Source organism: Parasteatoda tepidariorum, chromosome 1 (assembly GCF_043381705.1).
Source record: "Parasteatoda tepidariorum isolate YZ-2023 chromosome 1, CAS_Ptep_4.0, whole genome shotgun sequence".
Taxonomy (NCBI): Eukaryota; Metazoa; Arthropoda; class Arachnida; order Araneae; family Theridiidae; genus Parasteatoda; species Parasteatoda tepidariorum.
In genome coordinates, this window is record NC_092204.1 from 101,884,111 (window position 1) to 101,911,859 (window position 27,749).

General features: G+C 28.5%; 1 protein-coding gene across 1 annotated transcript; it reads left to right on the top strand.

The window, feature by feature from the left end:
• Window positions 1–1,671: 1,671 nt before the first annotated feature.
• On the top strand, window positions 1,672–25,009 carry LOC107457317 (putative uncharacterized protein DDB_G0292636). Its single transcript, XM_016075457.4, has 4 exons — window positions 1,672–2,023; window positions 20,569–20,703; window positions 23,446–23,659; window positions 24,551–25,009. Exons 1-4 carry the CDS (start codon window positions 1,961–1,963, stop codon window positions 24,823–24,825), a joined length of 687 nt encoding a protein of 228 aa, XP_015930943.1. The 5' UTR covers window positions 1,672–1,960; the 3' UTR covers window positions 24,826–25,009.
• Window positions 25,010–27,749: the final 2,740 nt, after the last annotated feature.

Genomic DNA, 27,749 nt, shown 5'->3' on the forward strand with positions numbered 1-27,749 from the left:
CTTTTTTCTTTTTTTTCTTTTCCAAATCTGATACGAAAAGAAATATTCTGACACTGTGATAATTCTGAGTTGAAAAATGCTCTGATAATCTGCAGAGTGAAGGAGGATTATGACGAATATATTTTTTCTTCAATTTCTTTCTTTCTTTTTTTTGGGGGGGGGAGGGTATTTTCTGTATTATTCATTTTCTGATTGCTGTTCGATTCATTTATTATTACTTTTTTATAGATTTATAAGCCTGCATTCGAAAGGAAAGATAGAATCTCGAATTTAGTCAGCATTGTCATTAAATTTCATTGTAAAAAAAAAATCTCTCGTGTTTGCAAAGTAAGTGGCGTAATGTAAAAGGATTAAAAATAAGATTAAAGTTTTACATGTTTAATAATAAGGTACATTGCATTCCCAAAAGTAACAGGCTCAAATTTTAATACACCGTGTTTTATAAGACCTTACCTCTGGTTTAATTAAATGCGTATAAATGGTTTGCACGCAACAACAAAAAAAAAACTTTTTTTTCTTCATTTAATGCTTTCATTTTAAGGATAATTAAGAACAATAATTTAAAAAGTGTACCATTTTATTTCATCCAAACAGTACTTATGAAAAAATCCTTTATTTGTTATGAAAAAAAAATTAATAACTTATTAAAAAAGATCTTACTGAATTTTGATCAAGAATAGTAGAAATGAATAAATATCACTTATATAGTAGCCACATTAAGATTTTTAGCAATTAATATCAAATTAATCAAAAGGTTTTTTCTAATATTGATTTAATAATAATATGGTACACCAATAGTATCTTACTATTTAATAATAAATTTATAATTGTTCGCATGATTTTTGAAATTTTAATTTAAAATGGGGCGATTAACTGTAAGACCAGAGAAACGTTGTAAGAATTTTCAAAAGAATTTTTCAAGAAAAACTGCTGTAAGAATTTAAAAGATATAAGTGATTTGAGAGCTACAGGAATGTGAGTGGGCGTGAAGCTAGAAAAATAATTTCCGTTATTTAAAAAATTGCATTACAATAAACTTGATCACAAACCTGGGAAAAAGGCTTTTAAATATCTTCATTCCTATTTGTATCTAACTGAGGCTTTTGAAACAGTTAAAATTTATGACTACAGTGACTGTGCAATGCAATGCGACGTAATTAAATTAATAATTATTATAATTCGGTATTATAAATTTTATTAAAATGGAGCTGAGAGCATACTTAAAAAAAAATAAAATGATTCGAACTGTAGCTCGAAATTCTGCTCCAGCTAGGCACAATCCATGATTTCTTTTTAAATAATTTTTTTTTTTATAAATAGTTTGTTTAACGTAGAGAATTAGATTTCTTTCTTTTCTGTTTAGTGAGTTGTATATTAAGTTCTGAAATAAAAAGAACTCTAGCAGTATTCCACTTAGTTATGACACTATAGCACGTATAATAATAAATAATACCACAGAAGAAAGTTAATTTACATGGTATGAAAACGATACAAATAATGCAGTACACCCAGCATTTATACGATCGTTTTCCTGCGTCCTTCCTCCCTGCACCCTCCGAATTGAATAATAATTTCGAACACTACCTTTCGAACGAAAATATGTATTAAATGCAACGGAAAAAATGTCCTATTTGTAAGTTCAAGCTCATGTCATTTTTTCTATGAATGAACAGTCCCTTTTGAAACGTTCCTCGAAATCATTGGAGCCAAGAGGGGGGTGGATGGTCTGATAGCGGTGGCGTGCTGTTCAACAGGTAGCCTGAGCCAATGGCAAATCCCCGGATCTCTGTGACGTACTTGGCGTCATTTCCTTTTCGAAAGGGAGTTCCCGCTTCACTCTCTTTATCTCCATGACCACTTCAATTTTATTCTCCTATTTCAATCTCCACAAGTGACAGTTTACCATCTGTGAGAAAAATTCTTGGGTCGGCAGACGTGTGAAAACAGAGAGAAACCAAGCATGAGGCTCCTACTGGTTTTGTCCATCCTTGGCGTCGTCCTCCTAGCTGTGTCAGCCAAAAAGGTGAGATTTTGATCTTCTCTTTATTGATCTGCATGATGCTGAAGAATATATTCGATGGAATTCATTTATTTATTATTTTTTGTTGGCTAATGCTGAGGGAAATGAAATTGTATTTTTGTAAGTGTATTAAGTATGAATCGCTGTTTTCTGTATAATTTTTAATTATGTAGGAGATGGAAGAAAATAGTGATGAATAAATTGTAAAATCTTTCCTCATTACCGTTGGTTATTCTAATAGACAGAATTTTCACACGCTTTTTAAATGTTGCTAAATGCAGAAATAGATAAAAAAATGTTTTTTTCACGTGCATTTTTCCTACATATATGCGTTTTTTACATGAAAAGAAAAATATTGCTTACATTTTCTTGTATACCTCATTCAATTTAAACATCATCCTTATATATATATCTATATATATACTTCTGATATTCCTTACGATTTAGAATCTTCTTAGGAAAGAATACATAAACCTTTTTATGTGTGATATAGTTTGCAATTGAAGTAAACAATAAAGTCATTATTTATCAAACAATATTCCATTTTTGCTACTAAATTTTATATTATAAAGAAAAGATTTTCAAATAAAGTAAAGGCTTTATAAAGATTTTTAGAGCACTATTTTTGAAAACTACTTACAAGAGAGAAATTCTAAAATTAAAATTCTTACATGAATTTATAGCAAACAGAAATATATTCTTAAAATAACTTAATTGCAAATGTAGGCATAATCTGTCAGAAATCTATTGTTTGCTATGATAAATTTTTAAATTAATAAATTACGATTAATTTAAGAATATGGTTGTCGAAAGATTTCCTTCAAAATGGATTTGAAGTTTGATATTCGAAAAAGTTCATTTATGCCTTAATTTTTGCGATAATGTAAAAAAAAAAAAAAAAAAAAAAAAAAAAAAAAAAAAAAAAAAAANAAAAAAAAAAAATCAGAATTGAATAAGAATTATTTTGAGTTATGTAAAAAACATTTATCTAAAACTTATAGAAAATGTTTTGCGAATCACGCTTGATAATTCTAATTCTGTTTTTATCTCCAACATGATTCTTTAATACAGCCGTCTCTCATCAATTAAACGGATTATCCGAGATGACCTAAAAAAAAAAAAGTTGCAATCATGGAATGTGATAGCACACCTGCTTAAAAATGTTACTGAGAAATTAGCGCAGTAAAATTCGCTGAATACCTAGTGAATGAAAAATAAAAGCAGACATTCATAATTTCATCGTTCGCAAAACAGTGAATCAAACTACCTTTTTTTGTATTGTTTTTCTACAAAAGCTAAAAATAGTAATCGTTAATTTAAATATAGCATTAATTTTTTTTTAATCGAAATTTGTATATACTTCATTATCTGGGATGAAGCATTTCCGTTTCATCCCGGTTTTTGAGAATTAGTTGTTTTTTGTAGTTTAATTTTAATCAAATAATCCTGTCTCATAAAAAGAAGAGAATATATGTTATGCTGTAATTTATTTATATTATACTTGAATAAATCAAGAGGTTGTGGCGAAAACACTCGACATTCATTCTTCAATTTCTCAGAAATGGCGTGATTTTGACTTATAATCTTAGAACAATAAGAGATAAGTTTATTCAAAAACAAGTAGTTGACCTTCGTGTTCATATCATTGAATGGTGATACTTACCTTAGCTAATGTTTGTTTTCGATATGGAGATAATGTTGACTTTCCTTAATATAGTTAGAATAACCAAACAAACTTGTACGTCATAGGTTTTGGCATCGCATCATGATTGATTTGAAGAAATAATTATTATGTTTGTAATATTATTTTTCAGAATAACGTAATGCGATTTCTTACATTATGTTTAATGTGTGTATCCGAGTTGAATTGTCTGCCACCTTTTTTATTTAAATTCTAAAATAAATTATGGGAAAAAACGAAAAATATCGTTTGCTTTTTTGAAATTCGTTATTTCCTGAGATTTAGAGTTGAACTTGCAGGTTGTTTATTAAAACCGTTCTGTGGTATTAAAAACCTGTTATTAATCTAATATTGCTCTATGTTATTTTAAAATCACATTCTTTCTCTTATATTTGGGGGGGGGGATATTTTGAAAAGCATTTTTTAAAAGAATCTTTCATATTTTACATGCATTTTAATAACGCATTGCTGTTATGTTTTGCTGATTTTTTTAACATAAACAAACTTCAATTTCACTTTTTCAATGATAAATATTTTTAAATAAATTTTCGAATTTCTGTCATATTGCAAGCATATAAATTTTTTATATGCCCCATTTTAAAAGATGTCTTGCTTGGTTTTTAAAAATGACGATTTTTGAGCAAACAATTTTCAATTCGTTTTTTTTTTTTTCTCTTTTTCTTGATTCTTTTTGAATTATCAATTTTATCATTGATTTTTAAAAGTTATTCTTAAACAAAACTTATTTAAAGTACAGAATTTTACTGCAATTTTTTTATAAAATTTTATATGTTTTTAAATATATTTCCTTAAAAATGTAAAGCTAATTAATACTTCAACATTAGAAGAATATCTTCTATTCTTTTTTTTTTTCCTTTCATGTATAGTGTATATTGCATTGTATATACTTTAGCATCGTAACAAAGGGAACGATCACACAATCTTATGTTTCGAAACAAAAAATAGGTTTAGAAGTCGAAAGAAAGTAGCATTCCAAAATAATTGGCGATAAATCAAAACAGCAGCTTGTAAAAAGGTACCGCACGCCTTAAACTGCTTTCATTTTCTATCAACAACACAGACCATCTGGTCAGTAGTACGAGTTTTATTGCGTGAAATATGTGTTCCGTTCTGCTCTAATTCCCAACATCTGTAAAAGCACATGAGTATAGGGGTATTTCAGTCGGAAATCTGTGTACCGTCTCAGAGTTTTTCACTTTCTGAAAGTGGCCGGAAACAGTTGACGACTTCGATAAGAAAAATAACCAATTATACTTGTAATTCGAAGTGTTTTTCTTCGTAAAGAGGGGAAACTTTTTCTCTCTTAATTGGCGACATCTATTATTTAACTACTTATGCTTGTTTTAAACATTGTCTCTGCAGTTCGTTGTGTAGTTAATACTAACCAATTATAATTTCTCAGAAATGCTATTTAGTTATTAATTTTAGTTATTATAAACAAGATAATATATTAGAATGAAAATTAATGCTTCTTTTTTATAAAATGATGTTTGAATTTTCAATCTGTGAATTATGTATTAATTATACATTATATTTATTTATGTATCAAATAATATTTTCATTCAATGAATATTAGAAATTACCTATACGTAGTAATTGGATTTTGTACTTGGAACGAAAAAAAAAGTAATCTAAATAATATGAACTACTCATTGGAAAGAAGAAAAATAGCTCAAAAACTGCTCGAAATTTTTGTAAAAGATGATAATTAGAGTTATAAGATTCAATATAAATAATATTAATGAAATTATCGTTCATATTTTATTTCAAATTTTAGGTACTAATAAAACAAATTAGTAACTGTAAAAAATTGAAGATTATATAAGAGCGAATTTTGAAGAAAAATAAAGAAAAGCATAAAAATGCTGTAATTCATTAATAAATATACTCTACTGAATTTAACAATAATAAATCTGATGTTTGGCATTATAAAAAATATTGAAAGCATTTTGAAATGATGTGATAAATTTATTTTTAACTAAATGTTTTTACTTAAAAGTATTTTTCAAAGCTTTTTTGCCAAAGAAAATAAAAGATTTACTGTTTCATCGCCTTTTATGCGAGGCTAAGCTTTAATTTTAATCTCATTGCTGTATAAAATATTGATGGTGCATGGAGAAATTAAATTTTAAGTTCATAAAGATATAATATAGTTAAAAAGAAATAAATTAGATTCTGTTTCGCTAATTTTCATTAAATTAATTCCTTACATAAATGTTTATGAGTGAGAAAGAAAGAAATATTTTTTCAAAATATATTAATGTTCGTTGATGATTTTACTTTTAAAGTTTATTTCTTTAAACAAAGTAATTAAAAACACCACGAGAAATTTAATAAACACAATAAAAAAATTTTTAACTATTTCACCCTAAAAAGTTACGTCAAATACGTGAATACTTCGTTTCAATTGAAAAAGTTTTCTAAATAGGTTCGAAATATCTGCGGCATCAAAAATAATTAATGTTTTCTACCAATTTATTCATAAATCATAAACATAGCTGCCAACTCTGCTAGATTTTCCAGTAGACTGCTGGATTTCGCCAGTTTCTCCTGGTCTACAAGTTAAATTAAAATTCTCCGGGTTTTTGTACGTTTTAGAAAATTCCCTAAGAGTGAGTTTCCTAACAAAAAAATCAGTGCCTATTAAAATAGAATTTCTGAACAGATTATTACTTGTTTGCTTGAATATTTAAATAAATATTACTAATAGGATCTATTTTAGCTATTCTTATTATAGAAATCAGTTCAGAACTCTCATTTTAAATTAATTTTAAAAATATATTTTTTTACTATATTATATACTATCTTATTTTTACTATGTTATCTTATGGTGAATTAAATGCTTATTAACATTCGAAATTATGAGTAAACATAATGCATAACATTTCAAGTATGTTTAATGTCAATCATAACCGGAAAGTATTGCACTTTTTTTTATTTTGATGACTATAAAAATCCGTAAAATTCCCTATGTGTGAAGTACATTATGCAACAATTATCATGAAATTTATATTATTTCGTAAAATCTATTGGATTTTTACCTATCCATGTTGGCAGCTATGCATGAATGTCTGTTCACAATTTCTATTTCTTAGAATATTAAATTTTGTTTTTATGTATCAAGTTTAATTGTCTCTGTGAGATATGTATCAAAAATGAAACGATATATTTTGGAATAGTTTAATTTCTGTTTTTGAATCTTTTATTTATTTATTTTTTTCGCATTGGAAAAACCATAAAATATTTTCAATTTATCAGTCCTGTGATCGATATCCAACTGCACCTTACTTCTCCCTTCCACCCTAACTGTTCCTTGGATTTGTTTCATGAGTACGAAAATTAATAATTTTAGTTAGGCTCAACTAATTAATAACTTTTTGCCCTGCATTAAAACTAAAGGAATTCCAAGTGGAATAAAATTAGTGCTTCAAACAACTTCAAAGCAACTGCAAAATTGCTGCTCCAAAACTAATTAAAAAAAACACTGAATTACATAACTGTAACTAGTTTTGAGTATTCATACGAAATCATAGTTGTAATGCGTGGTAATTTTTTCTTCTTCTTTTTTTTTTTTTTTTTTTTTTTTTTTTTTTTTTTTCATTTCTGTTTCTATACATGATGAGAGCGAGCGGATGTTCCATAAATAGGTGCTTTCAGGTTTTCGTGATCTTTTAATCACCGGATAGATTGCCTTTCCGTTTCAGGGCTAATTAAAATTCACAGTCAAGCGAATACTAATTAAATATCCCGCAGAAATACCCCTGTGACTCTTGACCCCGATATTATGTGTTTCTCCCCATTAGTAGCGATAAGCCTTGAAGTAAGAGAAATCGTCCGCTTTTCAGGTCGGATTTCGCTTTCAGTAGCTTAATTAGTCTAGTTGGTGTTGGCAACATATCTGTAACCTCTCGTTTCACAATTGTTGCAAACAATAATTGCTGTGAAAACAGCTATTGATTTTGAGCGAATGGATTTATTTTTTAAATGTTCATTTGAAATGTTGAATAAACAATTTTATTTAATGGCAATATTTTATCATTCACCGCATGTAACACACCATCTCTACTTAAGCAGCTTATTTGTATTCCTTTTTTTTTTCTGTTCATAAAATTTGATTTGGAATAATTTTAATAAATAAATCTTTTTTCGAATATTTTAGAAAGTGTATTTTGAAATAATTCATGATGATCTGTATTTCTAATCGATTATTTTATGACTTTCTATAGTTTTCAGTGTTTTTATGTTTCCAAAGTTTATAAGGGTGACGGTGTTTATTTTTGAAATAATTATTCGTATTTTAAAATTAACGCTAAATTAATCTCAAGCATTTTACAACATACCTTCTACTTTAGAGTAGAATAAATTAAAATTCTTTTAAGCATCGTTACTTCATATTCTTTATTCTACTGTTTCCCAGGAAACCGGTTTATGAAGGCCAATTTTAAAATAGAACATTCGAATGATTTTTTTTTTACTTCTTTTTAACTGTTTATTTTAGCTGTAGAATCAGATGAATTATAATTATAAACTTAATGATATTCTTAATCATAAGTTACCTCAGACTGTACTCAATTCAAACATTTATTTATTTATTAAATTTTTTTCTCCATTCTTGGTTTTAGTTGTAATTGATTTTCCTGTCTGGGATAAAACGGGTGATCTTTTGACCACTTTCTTGTACGGCTCTCCTCGCTGAACTTTCTTGTGTCTGAATTTTTTGTAGGCGGGCAAAAGAATGTGAAGGTCAATCACTTTTCAAGAACACGTTCCACCTATGTATGAAGCGCGGTTTTCAAATAGTTTTAAAAATATTGTTTTTTATTAATTTCGCAGCATTTATTTCTTTATAATTTCGATGGTTTGTTGACTTTCTTATGAAATATTTCAAAAATGTGTTGGTATGGCCGTTCGTTAATCAAATTCGCAAGTGTAAGGGTTGGGAAAAGGAGGTCAGTTTTTTTAATGATAATAATAATAAGAAGAAGAATAAAACGGTTGTTTTGTTAATTTTAATAATTTTTTGTGTTCAGCATCCTGAATATATTATGCTATTTATTTATTCGTATGATTACATTTTAAATTCATGAAAGTAAACCTATAATTAAATTACTGTATATTGTATTGTATTTCGAAATTCTGGTTGGTAAACACAAAAAAAAATCAAGTGTTTCTTTAAGACTTTAAATTAGTAAATATCAGGGTAGAAAAAATGTAAGCCATATCTTTTTCAAAGTAATAATAATAAAAACAAGAAAAAAACGATTTTTTTTAATTATTTGTGTGTGTTTGTTTAACATCCTGAATATCAAAATACAATTTTTTATTCTTATGCTTACATTTTTAAAACCATTAAAGTAAGCATGCATTGCATTGTATTTTGAAATTCAAGTTGTCGAACACAAAAAAAAAAGTTCTTTCGAAAACTTTTTTTTAAAAATCATTTTTGTGTGCTTGTTGAACATTCTGAATTTCAAAATCCAATTCGGTTATTGTATTACTCATTGTTCGGCACGCTTACACTTCATTATCATTAAAATCAAACATACATTTTAAGTTATTCCTTTCATTAACTGAGACTCATTAAAATAGCAATCATTTTTCTCGGATTTGTCGATACAAGTAAATTACTTTTGGTCAACAGTTATAATTGTTAGTTAATTTTTTACAACCTGATTCGGAAGGCTGTTTTTCATTTCCTTCGTTTTTCCCATTCATAAAGATGGGATAAAAAAGTGAGTTAAGTGAAAACATATGAATTATTTAATGCCAGATGGTTCGTAAAAAAGCGTCTCTTAATTTCTTTCCTTAATGGTAGAGGATTTTATAAAAAAAAAAAAAAAAACTATCATTGATAAACATTACTAACGAATTTTATTGTTTAAAAGTAATGCAACCTTTCTTTAGATAATACTTATCTTTGTTCTGATATGTTCTTGAATACATCATTTGTTCTGATGTATCCGTGACGATTTCTTTGCTCACATTTATAGTTCACGTAAGATGAATTGTGAATTTCTAATTTTTATGTATTTATTTTAATTTGCCCTGCCGATTCAATCAAATTTGTTTAACCAATTTATTAACATTGAAGTTTTAATTTGAGATATAAAAAATAAAAAAAACTGTCTAATAATTTTTAATTGAAAAAAGATAACAGTTGGGTTTAAATCCGAATTAAAATTGTTAATTCGTAATTGAGATCCTATGAAAGGTTGTAGTTTATCTTTAAGAAAATAATTTATTGTATTATTTCAGTATTTTAATTATACATGATTATGAAATACATTATGAAACACCGGGTTGTCTTTTTCTACGTTAAAAGTAATATCTTCCATACATGGCTCACTTCTAAAATATAATTTTTTAAATTTGTACATATTTGCATTTATTTAGATCCAAGAGAAACAGTTATTCATTATTGAAATTTCTTTAATTTTCAAAATCAATTGATAAATTTTTGAATGTGTAAAAAACTTTTTTCATACTACTTTTTTTGATTTTATGTTTTAGTACAAATATAATTCCGATAATCTAATAATTTTTTTTTTTTACTAACAGTTAGATTGTTTTGTACAATTAAAAATACCAAAATATACTTTTGCTTGTAATTTAAGCGTCAGAAAGCAATGTATATTTAAAAGGGGAACCGGTGTCCCATCTGCATTAAATGGTTAAAACACGAAAAAAGTACAGATCAGAACAAAAACATTATAACTTATTTTATTATATATTTGGCAGATTTTTATTTCTTTTTTCTAAAATTTTTAAAAGCAGTAAACTGACTTCTCTATCAAATGATTATAATAATATATGTAAGCAATTGTTTCTTTTTTTAATGAAAAAAAACTTAAAAAAGGAAAGGGATACGCTTTGTGAAAAAACTCTTAGGATGATCGAAAAAAAGCCAATCGAACAAAGAAAAAAACAAAAAAAAATCGTCAGTTGACTAGATGATGAAGTGTCACGTATTATAAGATAGCTGAGCTTTGTATTGATTATTTATTTGCAAGAAGTCATCTGTTAAAAATATCTGAAGTCAAATATTAAATTTAAAAAATTGTTGTAGCAAATAGAATACATTAGAATCTAAATGTTTCGAATATTCTCTTTAAAGGCGCTATTTTTAAACCAAACATTAAGACCACTTGAAAATAGCATTAGTCTTTCATTTGCGGATTCGGTTTTCAAAGGATGATTTAAAATCTCTGTCAAAAGGAACAGACAGCAATTCATCTTTAAAGTGAAGTTATAGTTAACTGAACGTCATACATAATCTCACACCCTCTTAAGACGATGCCCTTGTATACGAATAAAACTGGCGTGATATTAATAATTGAAATGGGTTTAATGAAAATGGCCTTTTTTAAATTAGCATTCATGATTATGCATAACTGTCTTGAGTTCCTTCTGATTGAATGCAATTACGAAAGGACCTAATTAATTTTGACATGTATAGACTTATTAAATAAATTTCGTGCTATATGATACCATTTGCAAAAAATTCTCTATAAAAGTATTATAATGTTTGTACCTACGGGATGCTCATAGTAAAGAAAAAGGAAAGAAAACTTAATATAGAGTCGAAATTATACTTTTAGCTTGAAAATGGCGGCTCCAAGCAGAGATGAAGGAAAGGGTATTTTATAAATTTTTGACGCGTCAGGTAGGTCTAACGAACTGGCTCGGAGAACAAAGAGTGCTGAGTATGCTGCGTTCTTCATTTTGCATTTTGATTTCTTCATCTTAATTTAACGTTTGCCCCTATTCGTGTTAAAATTATCGTCTAAGCTCAAATACTGTTCCTGCTAAATTCCGTTCAAAATTCAGATTTTTGACATTTAAAGTTGCATAGTTTAAAATTGTGTAAAAATTTGCTTAATTTACAGTTCAAAAAATTTTACGCTATTTTGAAATAAAATTTAAGAAAATAATAGAATTAATTTTACGTCAGAAATTAATTTTTACATTGAATTATTTTTGAAAAATGGATTTTATAATTATGTGCAAAAAGTTTTGGATTCGCTTAAGCAGTTTCCGATATATGGTGTAATTCATAAAAAGTGAAATTAACATTAAAGTACCAACACTTTTGACCAATCACTTAACTCGATTTCTTGCACCTACCCCCATATTTTGATATCTTCTTTTATTTTATATTTCATAAACGGTCTTAAGCCGGCCAATTCTGAGTTTATGACTATCAATATTCAACTCCGTAGGCCTTTTAATTTTAAACTCAACTCAGAAGACAAGGGAACTCCTGGATCAACCATCGGAACAAACTAGTCTTTGTTGACTTTTTGACCGGACGAACTCGTATTTGTGTTATACTTCCCAGAGGAAAATTACGAAAAACTCCCACGTTTAGTCCGATCGCTAGGGGATTACAACCCATGGTCAGTCTACCACTGAGGATATTTTACGTCAGCGCTCTGATCGGTGCGAGTCGGGGGCAGAAATATTATCAACCGACCATCACTGGGATTCGAACCTGAGTCACCTTTTTGAAAGGCGAACGCTCTATCCTCTGAACCACCACGGCTCCCTATAGTCAAATCAGTAGTGGGAAAAAAGGTGTGTCTGTTAAAAGAAAGTGCGTTTTTATGTCTGATTTCATAACTTAAAATACCGACTGTACTAATTAACTAGCAAATGTGCTTTTGAACCATTAAGATTGACACTTAGTTCGAGAAAATCCACTAATTAAAATCAAAGTTATTCAAGAAGATTTTTTTTGTTCTCTGTACATTTGAATTTTGTTATTTACTTATTAAATTATGTAAGTTCCACTCGATTCTATATGCATTTTCTATTCCATAATTATTCAAGCATGTTGAAAATTCTATCAGAACTTGTCATGTTTTTTTGCAAAAAAGTGTTATTTTTATTATTTTGTTAAAGAATAAAGTTCTTTCCATAAAAAATAAATTCGTAAAGATCGAAATAGGAAAGCCAAAGTCAGGTGAATATGGACAGTGATTTAGGACATCCCGTTTTTACAACATTATTTGGATTTTATCCTAAAATTCCTTAAATTAGATTGCTACAATAAAAGTCAAAGTAAGAAGCAAAATACAAGGGATGTATTGCCACTTTCTTGAGAAAGCAAGCACAGGAGAGGGGGTTGGTGATTTACTTAGAGTCCCTGGCCAAATTATTAGACGCACTTCAAGATTCTATGTATAATCTTAATTACTCAGGTCATACTGCACAGCTTTCTTTTTTTTACGCGACTGAAACCGGTTTGCACTTGTTTACGTTCGTGTATCAATTGGTTTTAACATTGTAATGCAATACGTTAAAAATAAATGCAAATAAGGAGGTATATCAAAAATCTCCTGAATAAAAACCCATTACATGTATGTTTAAATATAAAAGTATTGTATATAAACTCGTGCAAAGCATGACATTCTGAAAAAACTACAGTTCGTCTATTAATTTGCTCTAATTATTATAATATAGTACCTGATATAATAAATATTCTATATTTATATAATATATTGTCGAATTTATATTATATATCGTCTAATTTAAAAAATTGATACACGAACGTAAACAAGTACAAACCGGTTTCAGACTCGTAAAAACAATAAAGCTGTAGAGTATGACCTGATAATTAAGATTTCGCATAGAATCTTACAGTGCGTCTAATAATTTGGCCAGGGACTGTATTTTTACTAACCGGGAGGGGGTCAAAATTGCCCTAAACATGGTTATGTAGTCCCCCCCCTCCCAACTACAAAAAATTCTTGTTAGGACTAAATAAAGGATAAAATTTGCCCAAGAAAAATTAAAAGTCTGTTATAAACATAAAAATGTTTTTCTGAAAAATATATTTTTTACATTATAAATGTTATTGCATTATAAATATGAGNCAAGTTTCTATCAATATCAATCAATCTCTGTCCAAGAAATTGGATCGTCTAAACAGGCCTTAACATTGTAATGCAATACGTTAAAAATACTAAATGCAAATAGGAGGTATATGAAAAATCTCCTGAATAAAGACCCATTACCTGTATGTTTAAATATAAAAGTATTGTATATAAACTCGTGCAAAGCATGACATTATGAAAAAACTACTGTGGGAATTAATTTGCACATTAAAATTAATTTGCTCTAATTATTATAATATAATATCTGATATAATAATAAATTATTATAAAATAAGTAATTATTAAAAAAGTACAGAGCGTCTAATAATTTGATCTAATTATTATTATATAATAACTAATATAATACCTGATATAACAAATATTCTATATTTATATAATATGTCATCTAATTTATCTAATCGTCAAATTTATATTATATATCGTCTAATTTAACCAATTGATACACGAACGTAAACAAGTACAAACCGGTTTCAGTCTCGTAAAAACAATAAAGCTGTGTAGTATTGACTGATAATTAAGATTTTACATAGAATCTTAGAGTGCGGCTAATAATTTGGCCAGAGACTGTATTTTTACTAACCGGGAGGGGGTCAAAACTGCCCTAAGCATGGTTATGTAGTCCCCCCCCTCCCAACTACAAAAAGATTCTTGTTAGGACTAAATAAAGGATAAAATTTGCCCAAGAAAAGTTAAAAGTCTGTTATAAAAATTAAAATGTTTTTCTGAAAAATATATACAGTGGAACCCCGATTTTACGCTGTCCGTTTCGTACGTTATCCGGCTTCTTGCGTCATTTTCTGCTAATCCGTGAAAATTGCCTATACCGATAATGTTAAAAAACCCGGGATTTTGCGTTACCCCTTTTATGAAACGTGATGCGTTTTTCTACCAACAGATCAAATTATTTTTTTTTTTTATTCTATAACTCTCACACAAACTTTTTTCTAGTTTTTTGAACAAGAAAAACTTGCTTTTCAGCTGCATGGAGCAATTCTTGCATTCTTTCTGTTCCATTTGTCAATAGGGGGGTGGGTAACAACAATAAAAACTACAAAGCATAAAAACTCTAAAACAATTTTTACTTGCAAATGTAAATCAAGAAGTAAATTTGCAAAAAATTGTTAGTATTGATTGAACGAGTTGTAGATGAAATTGTAGCTAAAAACAAAGAGGAAGTGAAGATTACTAATCTTTTCCATTAATGTAACTGGTAGGTGTCAATTTTAAAAAATATGCATAGATTTTTCGTAATCCCGATTTTACGTTATTCCGCTTCGAGCGTTTTTTATCGCTAGTCCGACCGAAAACGTAAAATCGGGGTTTCACTGTATTTTACATTATAAATGTTATTGCATTATAAATATGAGTTGAATAAAATAATAATATTAAGACTGCTGCTTAAGAAAATGCTAAAGTTGACAATGTAAGCAAAAAAAAGATTTTTATATCATTGAAAAAATTTATTGAATGAGACAAATACTAATTAGTTTTCGACCGGGCTCTGAAATGAAGTCGGCAAGAAAAACAAAGCTGCTTACAAAATCATAAAAATAGGCTACAGAAGCTACTAAAAAAAAAAAGCTTTTATGTAATGACCATGACTCATAAAGTAAGAGGCGGTTCGTAAATAAAAAATGAAGCCCATAAAAAAAGGGACACTTCAGGTGAAACTAAACAATGACCACAACATGAGAGTCCCGGATCTAAATCTGGTGTAAAAATGTATCACATGAAAAGTATCTGAGAGCAATTCAAAGCTCTTTCTTTTTCATTCGCAAAAGGGCTGATATACTCATTTAGTTGTTGAATTATGTAGGTTACATTAAAAAACGTTTTATATTTTTGCTGCCTACGTTCATATTGACAGAAGCGTGTTTTTAGTAATATTAGACCCCTTTTTCAACGGAAAAAAGCTACTGACAACCCCTGCTTATTTTAAAAGTCGCCCTCTTTATTTTTTGCCTTAACTTACACTGTAGTATGTTACGATTAAACTCAAACTTAAATCATAAAAATAAAAAAAAATTATAATTTAATTCATTTTATAGAATTATGAGTAGAATATTCTTTAGAAATATTTTTGAATTTTCTCTATGTGGTTAAAACTCTTGGCCTTTGAAACGCTTAGAAATTTTTTCCCGACATTTTCTGTCTCCAAACTTAACTTTAATTTCAAAAAAGTTTTTGAATTTTTTTTCTTTTTCAAATTTATTTCATTTTCGAATTTTATTTTATTTTTTTATTTTTTTGCATTTTAAAAATTTTTGAAAATAATGATATAATGGTTTTCGTAAGCATTGCTCGTACCGTTTTTTCCATTGTCTGCAAAAATAAGCAAATCGCCAACCCCTGCACGCTTTGAGTGAACATTTGGACAGTCACATTATTAATAAAATAACTGATTTTACTGTTTTAGTTTTGTTGGGGAAAATTTTGATTTTGTCCAGGAGAATATGGCTCAAAAATTGATCATAATCGGAGGGGGCCAACAATTTTTAATATTGTTGGCTAAAATATTGTTGGTTGTTCTGGAAACATTCTGTAAGACAAAGAGTGTTTTTTTTTTTTTTTTAGTTTCTTGAAGAAAACTAATTTACTATTCATCGACCCATCAATTTCTAAAAGGCAATTTACATACACTCCCTCATCCTTACAGTTCTAATCTTTTTTACTTAACGTTCATTTATCTTCTGAGAGTCTCTCGAAATGTTTAAATGATGTCCATCGGAGAGATACTGCTAAGTGATGAAGTGAAGGATTTTTTTCTTTCTTCCTTCTTATATATTTATGGATCAGGGAAATCTCTTTGTTACTAGACAAGTCTGTGAGTCACCCACGATCCTTGCTCACGATTCCCCCCCCCCTCATCGGTAGCGGCCACTTACTTCAAATTCTTTTATCCCTCCCCGGTTTTTTTTTTTTCAATAAAAACCTTCTGCAAAAGAAATAAGAGTGGTTCACTTGTAACTATTTTGCAGGTGTGTTGTCATGTTCTAAGCGTTTAGGTATTTCGTTGAGGTTAATAAATGACTTGAATTCACCGCTATCGCTAGCGTAAACCTGGCTAAGACTGTACGCTGCACTGTTAGAATTTTAATTCTAAAATGACCGTAAAATAACCGGCAGCAGACTGTCCATTCAATGAACCGTAAAGTTGACGGTAAAGAATATATTTTACATGTATTACAACTAGTATAAGAAAGACTATGAACTAAATGGTTTTTTAACCATTTACTAGTAACATGGCTTTAAAACCGTAAAAAAAAAAGAAATTTAACTGGATATTAGAGCTAGGCTTTTCGTTAGGTAATGGGCTTAGGAGTTAGATTGGGGTAGCGTTATGTTTTATCAAATGAATCACAGAATGTGGTTTAAATAGTTTATCTGGGTGTTTCACCTATCGTAAGCGATAGGAAATATTAGGCTTTTTTTGTGTTAATCTGCTTTATGGTACTGTCTTCAATGCGTGAGTGAGAGTACCGTCGTCGAACAACCGAGCCAATTTTTGAGTTAACAGCGACTTATGTTCAACTTCGTAGCCTTGTAAATTTTAAACCCAATTCAGAAGGCAAGGCAGCTTCTAGATCAAATAGTGGGAGAAATTTGCCTCTCCAGAGGACTTTTCGATGGAACTAACTCTCATTTGCGTTACATGGTGAGAAAAACCACGAAAACCTCCAACGGTTAGCCTGACGTCAAAAGGACTCTAACCCATGATCTGTCTACCGCTGAGGATATTTTACGTCAGCACTGTGGTCGGTATCACGCCGAATTAAGTGGAGTAATGCATGAAAGAGGAAAGACTGGGGAAAAAAAGAAAGAAATAATCTCACGTTCTGTTCAGACATCAAAGGAGGACAACAAGACTCCCTGTAAAGTTTTTTTTTTTTTTAATTTTTTTATTTTTTAGGACAGGTGGTGAATTTTCCCCTTAACATAAAAAAGCAGTTTTAAGTTCAAAATAAAATGATTAAAAATTAGAAACAAAAAAAAATCTTACTTTCACCTTAAATCAATCAAGGTGGTTTTTAAAAACCCTTTCATATTCTGATATGACGCTTTTTAATAAGTAATCAGCTAGTATTTTTTTATAACTGTTATTAGGAAAAAATTTTAACAGTCATTAATGACTCTTCAAGGGTGTGTTTAGAAGAAACTTGGGTCCGTTAACGGACCCTTCACAAAATATCTTTTCATAAAAACGGACCCTTCACAAAATATTTTAACTTAAAAACGGACCCTTCACAAAATAATTTATCTTTTAATCGGACCCTTCACAAATTTGTTTATCTTCATTATTATTTTGTTAATCGAATAAACCCTTTCCAGGGCAGAAAACAAGAAAGATGGATGTAAACGAATTAAGTTTTGTCTTCGGCAGACGATTCTTCCATTATTCGTCCGAAATTAATATTCTGCGTTCAGCAGTATAGGCTAAATACCAAATATTTGTATGTTGCATCTCTAATTTAGAAGGAGCAATTGTTGTTTATTTTTTAAAATTTAATTTTTTTAATTACAATTTTACAGTGTTGAGCATAATCTTGTATGTCTATACAATTTAAAAACTCCTTGAAAAAATTTTTTTTTTGCAATAACGGACCCTATTTGCACAAATTCATAAAAGCGGACCCTGGTTGAAAGAATGTGAGTAATTTTTTCACAATTTCACGAAAAACGGACCTTTCACAAAATGTCTGGACAGACCCCTGCTCTTATAATTTTGTTCATCTTTAATAAACGCTCTTCAAACTAATTATGAAAACGGCTGAAAATGCCAAAACGAAAAAAAGCCACGCGTAAATTCAAAGGATTTGTGAAATAATAGATTAAAAATAGGACTTTTTTTAGAAATTTATAATTCAGAAACTATTTGACCTATTTAGTTGAAATTTTGTTCTTTCTCATTTAAAATCACACAGTTTCAAATGATGTAAAAATTTGTTAGTCTTACCATTTAAACATTTTGCGACAATTTTTTTAATAGTAAAATAATATTTAATTATTAAAAAATTTTTACTGAATCCATTTTTTGGCAAACGAGTTTTGAGAGTGCGCAAAAAGGGACTCTACACTCCATCCTGTGCCATGAACTTAGGGACACCCTTTATAATTAAATGTTAAAGGTTTACTTCGAATTAAAGCACTCAATCTGTAACTTTTTATTTTCTTTGGCGATTTGTCGGAAAAGCTTTGATCGACGCTCTTAAATCCTTGACTGTATAATAGTCACATTAAAACTTATTTGTGATTAATCAAGATTTAGTTCAGATTGAGAACGACGCATTATCTTTTTTTAATTGAACTAAAATTATGAAAGTGGTAATGTGAGACTAATTAACGTTTTGCCATGGTAAATGCCTAATGTTTTGGCATGAGAAAACAATTAGTCTTCGTATCCCGAAAACATGCTAGTTGAAGACGTCACGTGATGTTGTTAAGATGGTTAAAGAAGATAACGAGTTCGTTAATTTAATTCAACGCCTCTAATGGATGTTCTGCATTGTGAAATTTTTGGTAGAAGGTTAAACTATCTATCAAGTATTATATCACGATAGGATTGAATAATATACATTTTAACTGGAATTTATTCGTAGATTTAACTTGGTAAAATATTCAATTATAGTATTTTGAAAAAGTTTTTTTTCCCAATGGCTATTTTTAAAAAAAGACCATTTTTAAGTATTTGCATTTCAATTTCAAATCATTTAAGCTACTTAAGCTCAACTAGATTTTACACTTTAACTGTAGGGTATGAATTTTTTAATTAAGTTGAAAAATTACTGCAAAACTTTAATTGTTTATAAAATAACATTAAAGTATTATTAACAATTAGTTATTTCGATTATTAAAATTTTAAATAGCTCTTCCTTATGAAATTACGAATTGATAGTTGAGAAAAATAAATTTGCATGCTAACATAATTAATTTTTTTTTATTTGTTATTATTTTGTAATGTGTATTTGATGTATTGATTGGTTTATTGTTGTCGATAAATTATATAGATTTATTATAACTTAATGTTTTGTTAGTTAAATAAATTAGTTATCTGTAATGTCTCTTTAGTCATTTAAGAATCATTACGTGATTTATTCGCCCTCCTCACAAAAGAAATGGTGAAATTTTATTTTAAGTCAAATTTTCTCATTATATATAAAGTATCGGCAGTTTTAAAAAAATTTCACTTTCTTCATTATTAAACCATGGAATTATTTTTAGTGAAAAAATATTTTTACGAAAAAGGATTAGTTATATTTTACTTCAGTTACAAATTCAAAAACCACCTTTGTTATGATAAAAATACTGACATTTTTGATGAAAATAATTTTAATCGTCTTAGTAAAGTTTATTATTGTCTTGCCAAACAACAAGTAAACATGTAAAACCGAAACCTGAAGAAAATTCTAAATGTTAGTCTAGTATGTAATTCTTAAACTATAACGTCTGTCAGATCACTCAAAAAAATTTTTTTTATTTGACCACCCCCGTAAAAAAAAAGAAAAAAAAAAAAAAANAAAAAAAAAAAAAAAAAAAAAAAAAAAAAAAAAAAGATGCTTTGAATTTTTTTTTTTTTAAACTACTCATATCTCATAAAGTATTAAAATATTTCATTTTATAATAATTTCAGTTCCTTTATTAAACTGCGAAATTCTTTTTAATGACGTAATACTTATAAGAAAGGGAGCTCAATTATAATTTCAAAATATGTTATTACGAGTTGAAAATAACTTTAGTTAGGAGTTCAAAAACCTGTTTAATAACCTGTGTAAATACAGAATCTGAATTTTTATGAAGAAAGTAAAAATCATAATCGTTTACATGAAAGTCTTCGTCTGCCAAACAAATAAACATTTGTCAGAAGAAAGTAATCATTATAATCGTCTGCCAAAGAAACATTTGCCTGAAGCAAATAATAAATGTCGCTCATGTAATTCTTCTTCTCTTTATAGCAACTGGAAGAGAATGCCGACATTGTTGAAGAAGCTGAAACGAAAGACCATAGTTCCAAAAAATATTCAAAAGATTTCCAAAAATCTCATCACCATGGACACAAACATAAGAAAAATAACGCTCAAAAAGAACAAGTGAGTCGTTGTTTTCTTCCCTCTTTCAGTCTTGATTTCACTTTGTTTATTTTTTTAGAAAAAGGAACTTTATTATATTCTGAATGAAATATCTTGATAATTTATCTCTAATGCTTTAGAATAATCTTCTCTTTATCATGCCTAACGATTGTGGGAGGAAATAGTTAATTGAAAAAAAAAATATGAGAAAATGATTTCAGGGTTAAATTATGGTGACATCCTGTCAGTTTTTACTTTTATTTTAGACTAACCATTTTTATACATACTGGCTGGCTTATACATAGAGGAAATGCTTTAACTGGCTGAATTTTTTTAAATAATTACTTTCAGGCTCTATTCTTTTGAATTCTATTTTTAATATAAAGTTATTTTATAGATATTTTTCTTTAATTTTTTTTTATTATACTAACTCCACTTTTTGAAAATTTTTAAAACATTAAATTAAATTTTTCAATTCAGTTAAACTGAAGGAATTTATTTACTAATTAAGTAATTAAGCTAGAAAAACGTTAAAACAACTAAATTTTTTATTTAATTCCTATTTTTTATTTCATATTTAATACACTATTCCTTAAGTCCTTAATTTCTAAGTAAAACATTAAAATAAATAAATTTGTGCAAATAATTAAAATTTTACTTCAATACAATAAATTGATTTGTATATTGTCTAATTTTTAATAAAATACCAAATCATACTAATACTGTTTGAATAATTTATTTAAATTCAAGTTACTCTAAAACATTGAATTATGCTTTTCAGTTTTTTTAACAAAAGAAAATAACATAATTCCTAATATGGTTAGAGACCCGTTCTAGAATCTCATTCTTCTGACTTGATTTTCGTGTTCAAGCTTACTCCCACATTTTTGTAATTTTCTTCTGCTGTGTGTGCAAAAGGTGTTTTTTCTTTCTGTGTTTCGACACTGAGGAAAGTTCATTTTAGAACTGAAACTATAAATATGACATCATATGTGCTCTGTTTGGTGTAAATTTCAATGACGTTACTTTTGTTTAAATTCCTTAAAAATATATACGATCATGCCGTTTCAAATTTTACTATGCCTTAATTTTTATAACTATGATTATAAATTCAGGCTTCCTTAGGTCGATCAGATATTTTATTAAAAGTTTCTGCCCCTACAATGGCTGAATTTTCGACAAGCAAATTTTGAAAGTCAAGAAAGTTAAGAATTTTACCTTTAGTCAAAAATATAAAGAAAAATCAAAAGGAATTCAAAGTAGATTTGTTGTTGAATTTTAAAAGTAAAATGATAAAACTAGCATTACGTCGCTTACAGCAATTAAATCTGATTTAAATCACATGATTAGGCATAATCACTTCACTTCTTCTCGAGTTGCAAGTACCCAATTATACTTATATTACTTAATTATAAATAGTTTTACGTGAAAATAATAATAGGAAATTTTAGTAGGGTTAAATTAAACGATAATTTGTTTATAAACTTTAAATTACGGAGCAGGAGAATACTGAATTTTTTTATTTTGCTGTTATGTTTCCTCTCCTAAACTAAGTTCTTTAACCATCGATTATTTTTTTTAATATCGCGATAACGATATTTAAAGAAGTAATTTAATGATACTCTTGAAAATATCAAGAAGAAACTTATCGTGAATATGTACCATCTCTTTTATGATAATTATCGTCAACAGTAATTATCGAATGCGATATTATACAATAGTGCAAACCGGTTTCAGCCGCGTAAAAAAAATAAAGCTTTATAGTATGACCTGATAATTAAGATTTTGAATCGAATCTTGAAATGCGTCTAATAATTTTACCAGGGGGGGCTGTAAGTGCTGATAAACTTCATTTTGATAACAAAAATATTATTCAAAGTTGAAATAATATAATGTAGTTAAAAGTGGGCCGGGATAGCCTGGTCGGTAGGGCGCTGGGCCCATATCCAAGAGGTCGTGGGTTCGATCCTCGCCGGCCGAAGACTCCCCGTGTAGTAAATGGTGACTGATGCACGTTAAATCTGTCGAGTCTCAAAGTCCTCCATGTTCCCACAACAAATCAATACCTCTGGGGGTACTGATCCAGGAGTTTCCTTGTCTTCTGGATTGGTTCAAAATGACAAGACTACGGAGTTGAACGTAAGTAGTCGTAAACCCATGAAATTGGGTCGGCTGTTCAACGACGGTTATAAAATANAAAATGCCCTATAAATCTAAAAAAAATGCTCTAAAAGACAAAAAATGCAAATGTCATCAAAATCCGGGCCTGTCATGAGTAACTGTTGCAAACTCATAGCAGTTATGAAAATGGCATATTATTCGCAAAAAAGCATTTCCTATGACGAGAGAGCATGCGAAAAACAGCCTTAATTAAAAAGTAGGTTAGTGTCTAACTAAATGATTCAAGGTTAAGCCATAATTATTGCAAATTGAGACATAATATCCTGTAAATTTGCTACAATAAGCAAACAGTGAACAATGTGCTAGTTAAATCTGTACCATAATATCGTTTCGAATTAACGATGATTTTATCTGCTTTTGGTAACAAAAATATTATCCAAAGACGAAATAATATAATGTAGTTAAAGTGGAAGAATCTAGAGAAATATTGGTATTCCGTGGTGCATGACGATATTAAAAATATGATCTCATTCATCACTATTAAGAGTTAATTTTAACGATTCTAAAAATATGCGTATAATATAAATATTTTATCTACATTTGAAGTTGTTTAAAATTTTAATTATCTGTATTATATTTCAGCCGAAAGAAGAGGTTAAGCCTAAAAGTGCACCAGTTGATATTCCTGAGCCAGAAATTCAATTACAAGAAAACATTGAAACCAGCAAGAAAGCAGTCGATGAGAGAAAGCGCAAAGAACAGACGGAAGATTTACACCTTCAAGATTTGGCCTACGAAGAAAGTTTGAAAAAGGATAAGAAGAAAAAGAAGGGACACCACGGTGCTCATCAAGCAGGTTCGTAATTTCTTTTCATAATTTTAGATTTAAGTACGTCTGCTTGCAATTCTTGCGTTAAAGAATCAAAAACATTTTTGAAAAAGATTTCTAAGGATCATTTTCATGGACGTCAGTTCCTTTGATGAAAGTTTGTGTACAAAGGATTTATTATTTATACCTGTTCGATTATTTTAACTACAGAGTGTCCAAATTTTAAACTAAAATTCACTTTGGGTGTCCTTTTCTGGGCCCAACCAAGTTCAAAATATTACTCATTCATGAAAATGTGTAGCGTCCCATTTTTAATAACCCAGAACTACCTGTTTTTTTTTTTTTTTCTTTTTTTTCTTTCTTTTTTTTTCTTTGGCAGCATTTCTGTTATATTGATGGCTTAATATTCAAAATTTGTGTGAAATTCTGGACAACTTTTGTTGTACGGATTTTTATAATCGTTCATGAATTTTAATTCCTTATGCAAACTTGCGGATGGCTTGCCAAAACTGCAAAAAAAGGTAATTTTTTAGTGGCTTCATATTTAATGGTAAATCTTTTTTTTTTTTTAAATACATATGAACATCCTTATATTTTTATTAATTTGTAAACAAAATCTTATTTTTTATCGCTTTGGGGGTGAACTTATATTTATTTGCTCGGTAGATGCATTCGAATGAATCGTTTTGATGTTTTATAATCTTTTTTTCTAATCTAAATGCAATGTGTTAGAAAATTATTTGTAGAATTCCAATCAAAAAGTTTTATTTTTAATGTTAAAACTTAAGAAGCGGAAAATTCTCTTTGTTACTGCAGGAAAATAACTCCCAACTACGAAAGGGTATCTTACAGGTTCGCATATTGCACCTATAAATTTACGAGAGTTGTTTTATTTATTTATTTTTCTGTTCTATTTAGAGGTTGTTGGAAAAGATGAGAAAAACGAGCAAAAGTTATTTGCCGAACAAGCCAAGAATCCAGTTGAAGGAAAAGTAATTGAAGATTCCTTCGAACCTCTCAAAAATTCTGAAGGAGGCAAAAGAAATCGAGGAAAGGACAAGAAGTCTAAAGACAAGTCTAAAAATAAGAAGGCTTTCGAGAAAAACAAGGATAAAGGCAAGAAATCAAAGGATGGGAAGAACAAGAATAAGGACAAAAAGCACAAAAACAAGGATAAGAAAAAATGGCAATAATTTAGGATGAATAAAGACATTTGATTTTAAAACTTTGGTCATAAGTTTCTACTACTTTGAAAAATGCGATCGATTTAAAATTGTTTGTTTCTTTTTTTACACCTTTATGTTTCATTGTAGCCATGTTTGTACTTACTTGTCCTGTAATAATTTTCTAAAATAAATGTGTTTTATTTATTTTTTACATGAGTGGATATTTTCTGAAGTTTGAAGAATTATCTCATGCTTCAAATACCATTGCGTTTATTGCATAGCATTTTAATGCATGTGGAATTAACTTTAACTAACTTGAAATGTTTTCTCAAATCAGTGCTATTCGTGGATTCTAAAAATTATTAAGAATGTTCTTTCTATTAGATTTAGCGCTTTTAATATGCTTGCGTGAACATTATATAGCATATCAGCGCTATTCGTGCGAGAAGGGATCTGAAGATTATAAAAATGCGTTCATTATATAGCATTTAAATGGATTTAAAATTGACTTCAAATGTTTTCTCAAATCAGCGATTCGAGGATTCTAAAAACAAATTAAAGTTCTTTTTTTCTAAAACATTTTGCTTAGAATTTGCACCATTATTTCATAAAAATTTTTGATAAAAATCTTTCTAAAAAACGCGTTTTAGCATTCAAATAGATATGAAATTAACTTCGTCAGATTTGAAGTAATGTTTTATCAAATCTCGCTTTTCATTTCCGTGGCTTCTAATAAGATTAAGAAGTTTATTTTCTAAATTCTTTTGCTTAAAATTTGCACCATTATTTCATAAAACTTTTCAATAAAAACGCGTTCAATGCATAACACGGAAATAGATATGAAACTAATTTTGATAGATTTGAAGTAATATTTTTTATTTTTTAAATCAGCACTTTTTATATTCGAAAATACTAAATGAAAAATCTAGAAAAATTTACTTTGAAAAAAAAATAGCTGAGATAATTATATGAATTTGCGCAGTCATCTCATAATATGCTTAGGTGTAGAAATATGAAACATACGTTTATTGCATGACTTGCAAATGGATGTTTAATGAACTTCAGCAGACTTGAAATGTTGTCTCTAATCAACGTTTTTCTTATTCGGAGATTCTAAAAAGAGTTAAATAATTTAATTTCTAAAAAAATTCCCTTTGATAATAACTAGAATTTGCAGCGATATTTCATAATATGTGTATGTGAAACGTTTTAAAAAGATTAAAAAAAATTTTTTTTTTCTAATTCTATTTGTTTAATGGGTATAATATGAAAAAAGCACAACTACTTCCACTTACTAGGAATAACATTTACCTTTTAGTTTAATTAATAAACTGAGTTTTAAATATGCTTACTAAATTCTAAAATCGCTAATTTGGCTACATTAATGAAAATTATCAAAATGACTGCCTAATCCTCAGTTTTTGTAAATTTTTATGAGTCAAGGTAATGAATGCATCATTGGAGTAAATTTTTGAATATTAAAAAATTGGAGCACAAACGCTTTTCATTTCCACCAAACTGAGTCTTTTTTTCCATATTGACGTCTTGCGCCATTTACAGAATAAGCACAGCATAATAAACTCTACTATATAGATAGGCTTAACTTGACCCAATAGTCATGAGTAGAGCCCGGATTTTGATGACCTAAAAAGTCTCAACTAATGCCCTTAAAAAGTGCAAAAAATGCCCTTAAAAAGGGCAAAAAATGCCCTTAAAAATCCAAAAATTGCGCAAAAAATGCCTTAAATAAAGTAAAAATATTGAATTAAAAAAATGTTTTGCTCTTTAAAATTATTATGAGTCATTTAAAAAATATAAAGCAATGCAATACTTGTTCTACGTTCATTAAAGTTTGAAAAATTTGTTTTATATCCTAAAATAACAAAAAAAGGAAAATATATTGACACCAAAATATTTTTATTTTGTATAGAAACTTAAATGGATATAACAACTTGCATCTCATAATATTACTAAATATCAGAATTACATTGGATTATTAAATGTTTTTTGATAATTTGAAATGTAAACGAGCGTCTCTTGTCTGAAAGTAAATTTTTATTCCTGCAAAAGCTTCTTTCAAAGTCTACTGATGTTTTAAGTGCGTACTTGAAAAAGACTGTCTCACTTACTGTCAATTTGAAAAGATTTTGCCTCACCTGTTAATATTCTATAGATTTTCTTCATTGTTTGGAAGCCAGTGTAATAATGAAAATTGATGAAAAATAATAAAAATTGGAAAAAATTAAAAAACTTTAAAAAATGCATTAAAATACAAAATACGCCCCAAAATTTAAAGAAAAATGCCCTATAAATCTAAAAAAAATGCTCTAAAAGACAAAAAATGCAAATGTCATCAAAATCCGGGCCTGTCATGAGTAACTGTTGCAAACTCATAGCAGTTATGAAAATGGCATATTATTCGCAAAAAAGCATTTCCTATGACGAGAGAGCATGCGAAAAACAGCCTTAATTAAAAAGTAGGTTAGTGTCTAACTAAATGATTCAAGGTTAAGCCATAATTATTGCAAATTGAGACATAATATCCTGTAAATTTGCTACAATAAGCAAACAGTGAACAATGTGCTAGTTAAATCTGTACCATAATATCGTTTCGAATTAACGATGATTTTATCTGCACGATAATATTGTTTAACTTTGTTTCATGTTAGGGATGCGGCAAATTTCCACGGCATTTCGATTCAAGGAACTTCGAAATTTCTTTAAGTGTAGACAAATGATTCGCAAAAAGAGAAACTTGAAATATTGATCAAAAATATCCGTTTCTCGTCACTTCAGTCTTAAAAGTAAAACACCAACGGAACCAGAACTAAATCAAAATCATCGCTCATTCTTTATTGATTATATTTTTATGCATATAAACATTACATTACCAGTCAATTTATTATGGAATTCACTATTAGACGCTTCCTTTCGGAATCTGTTTCAAATTA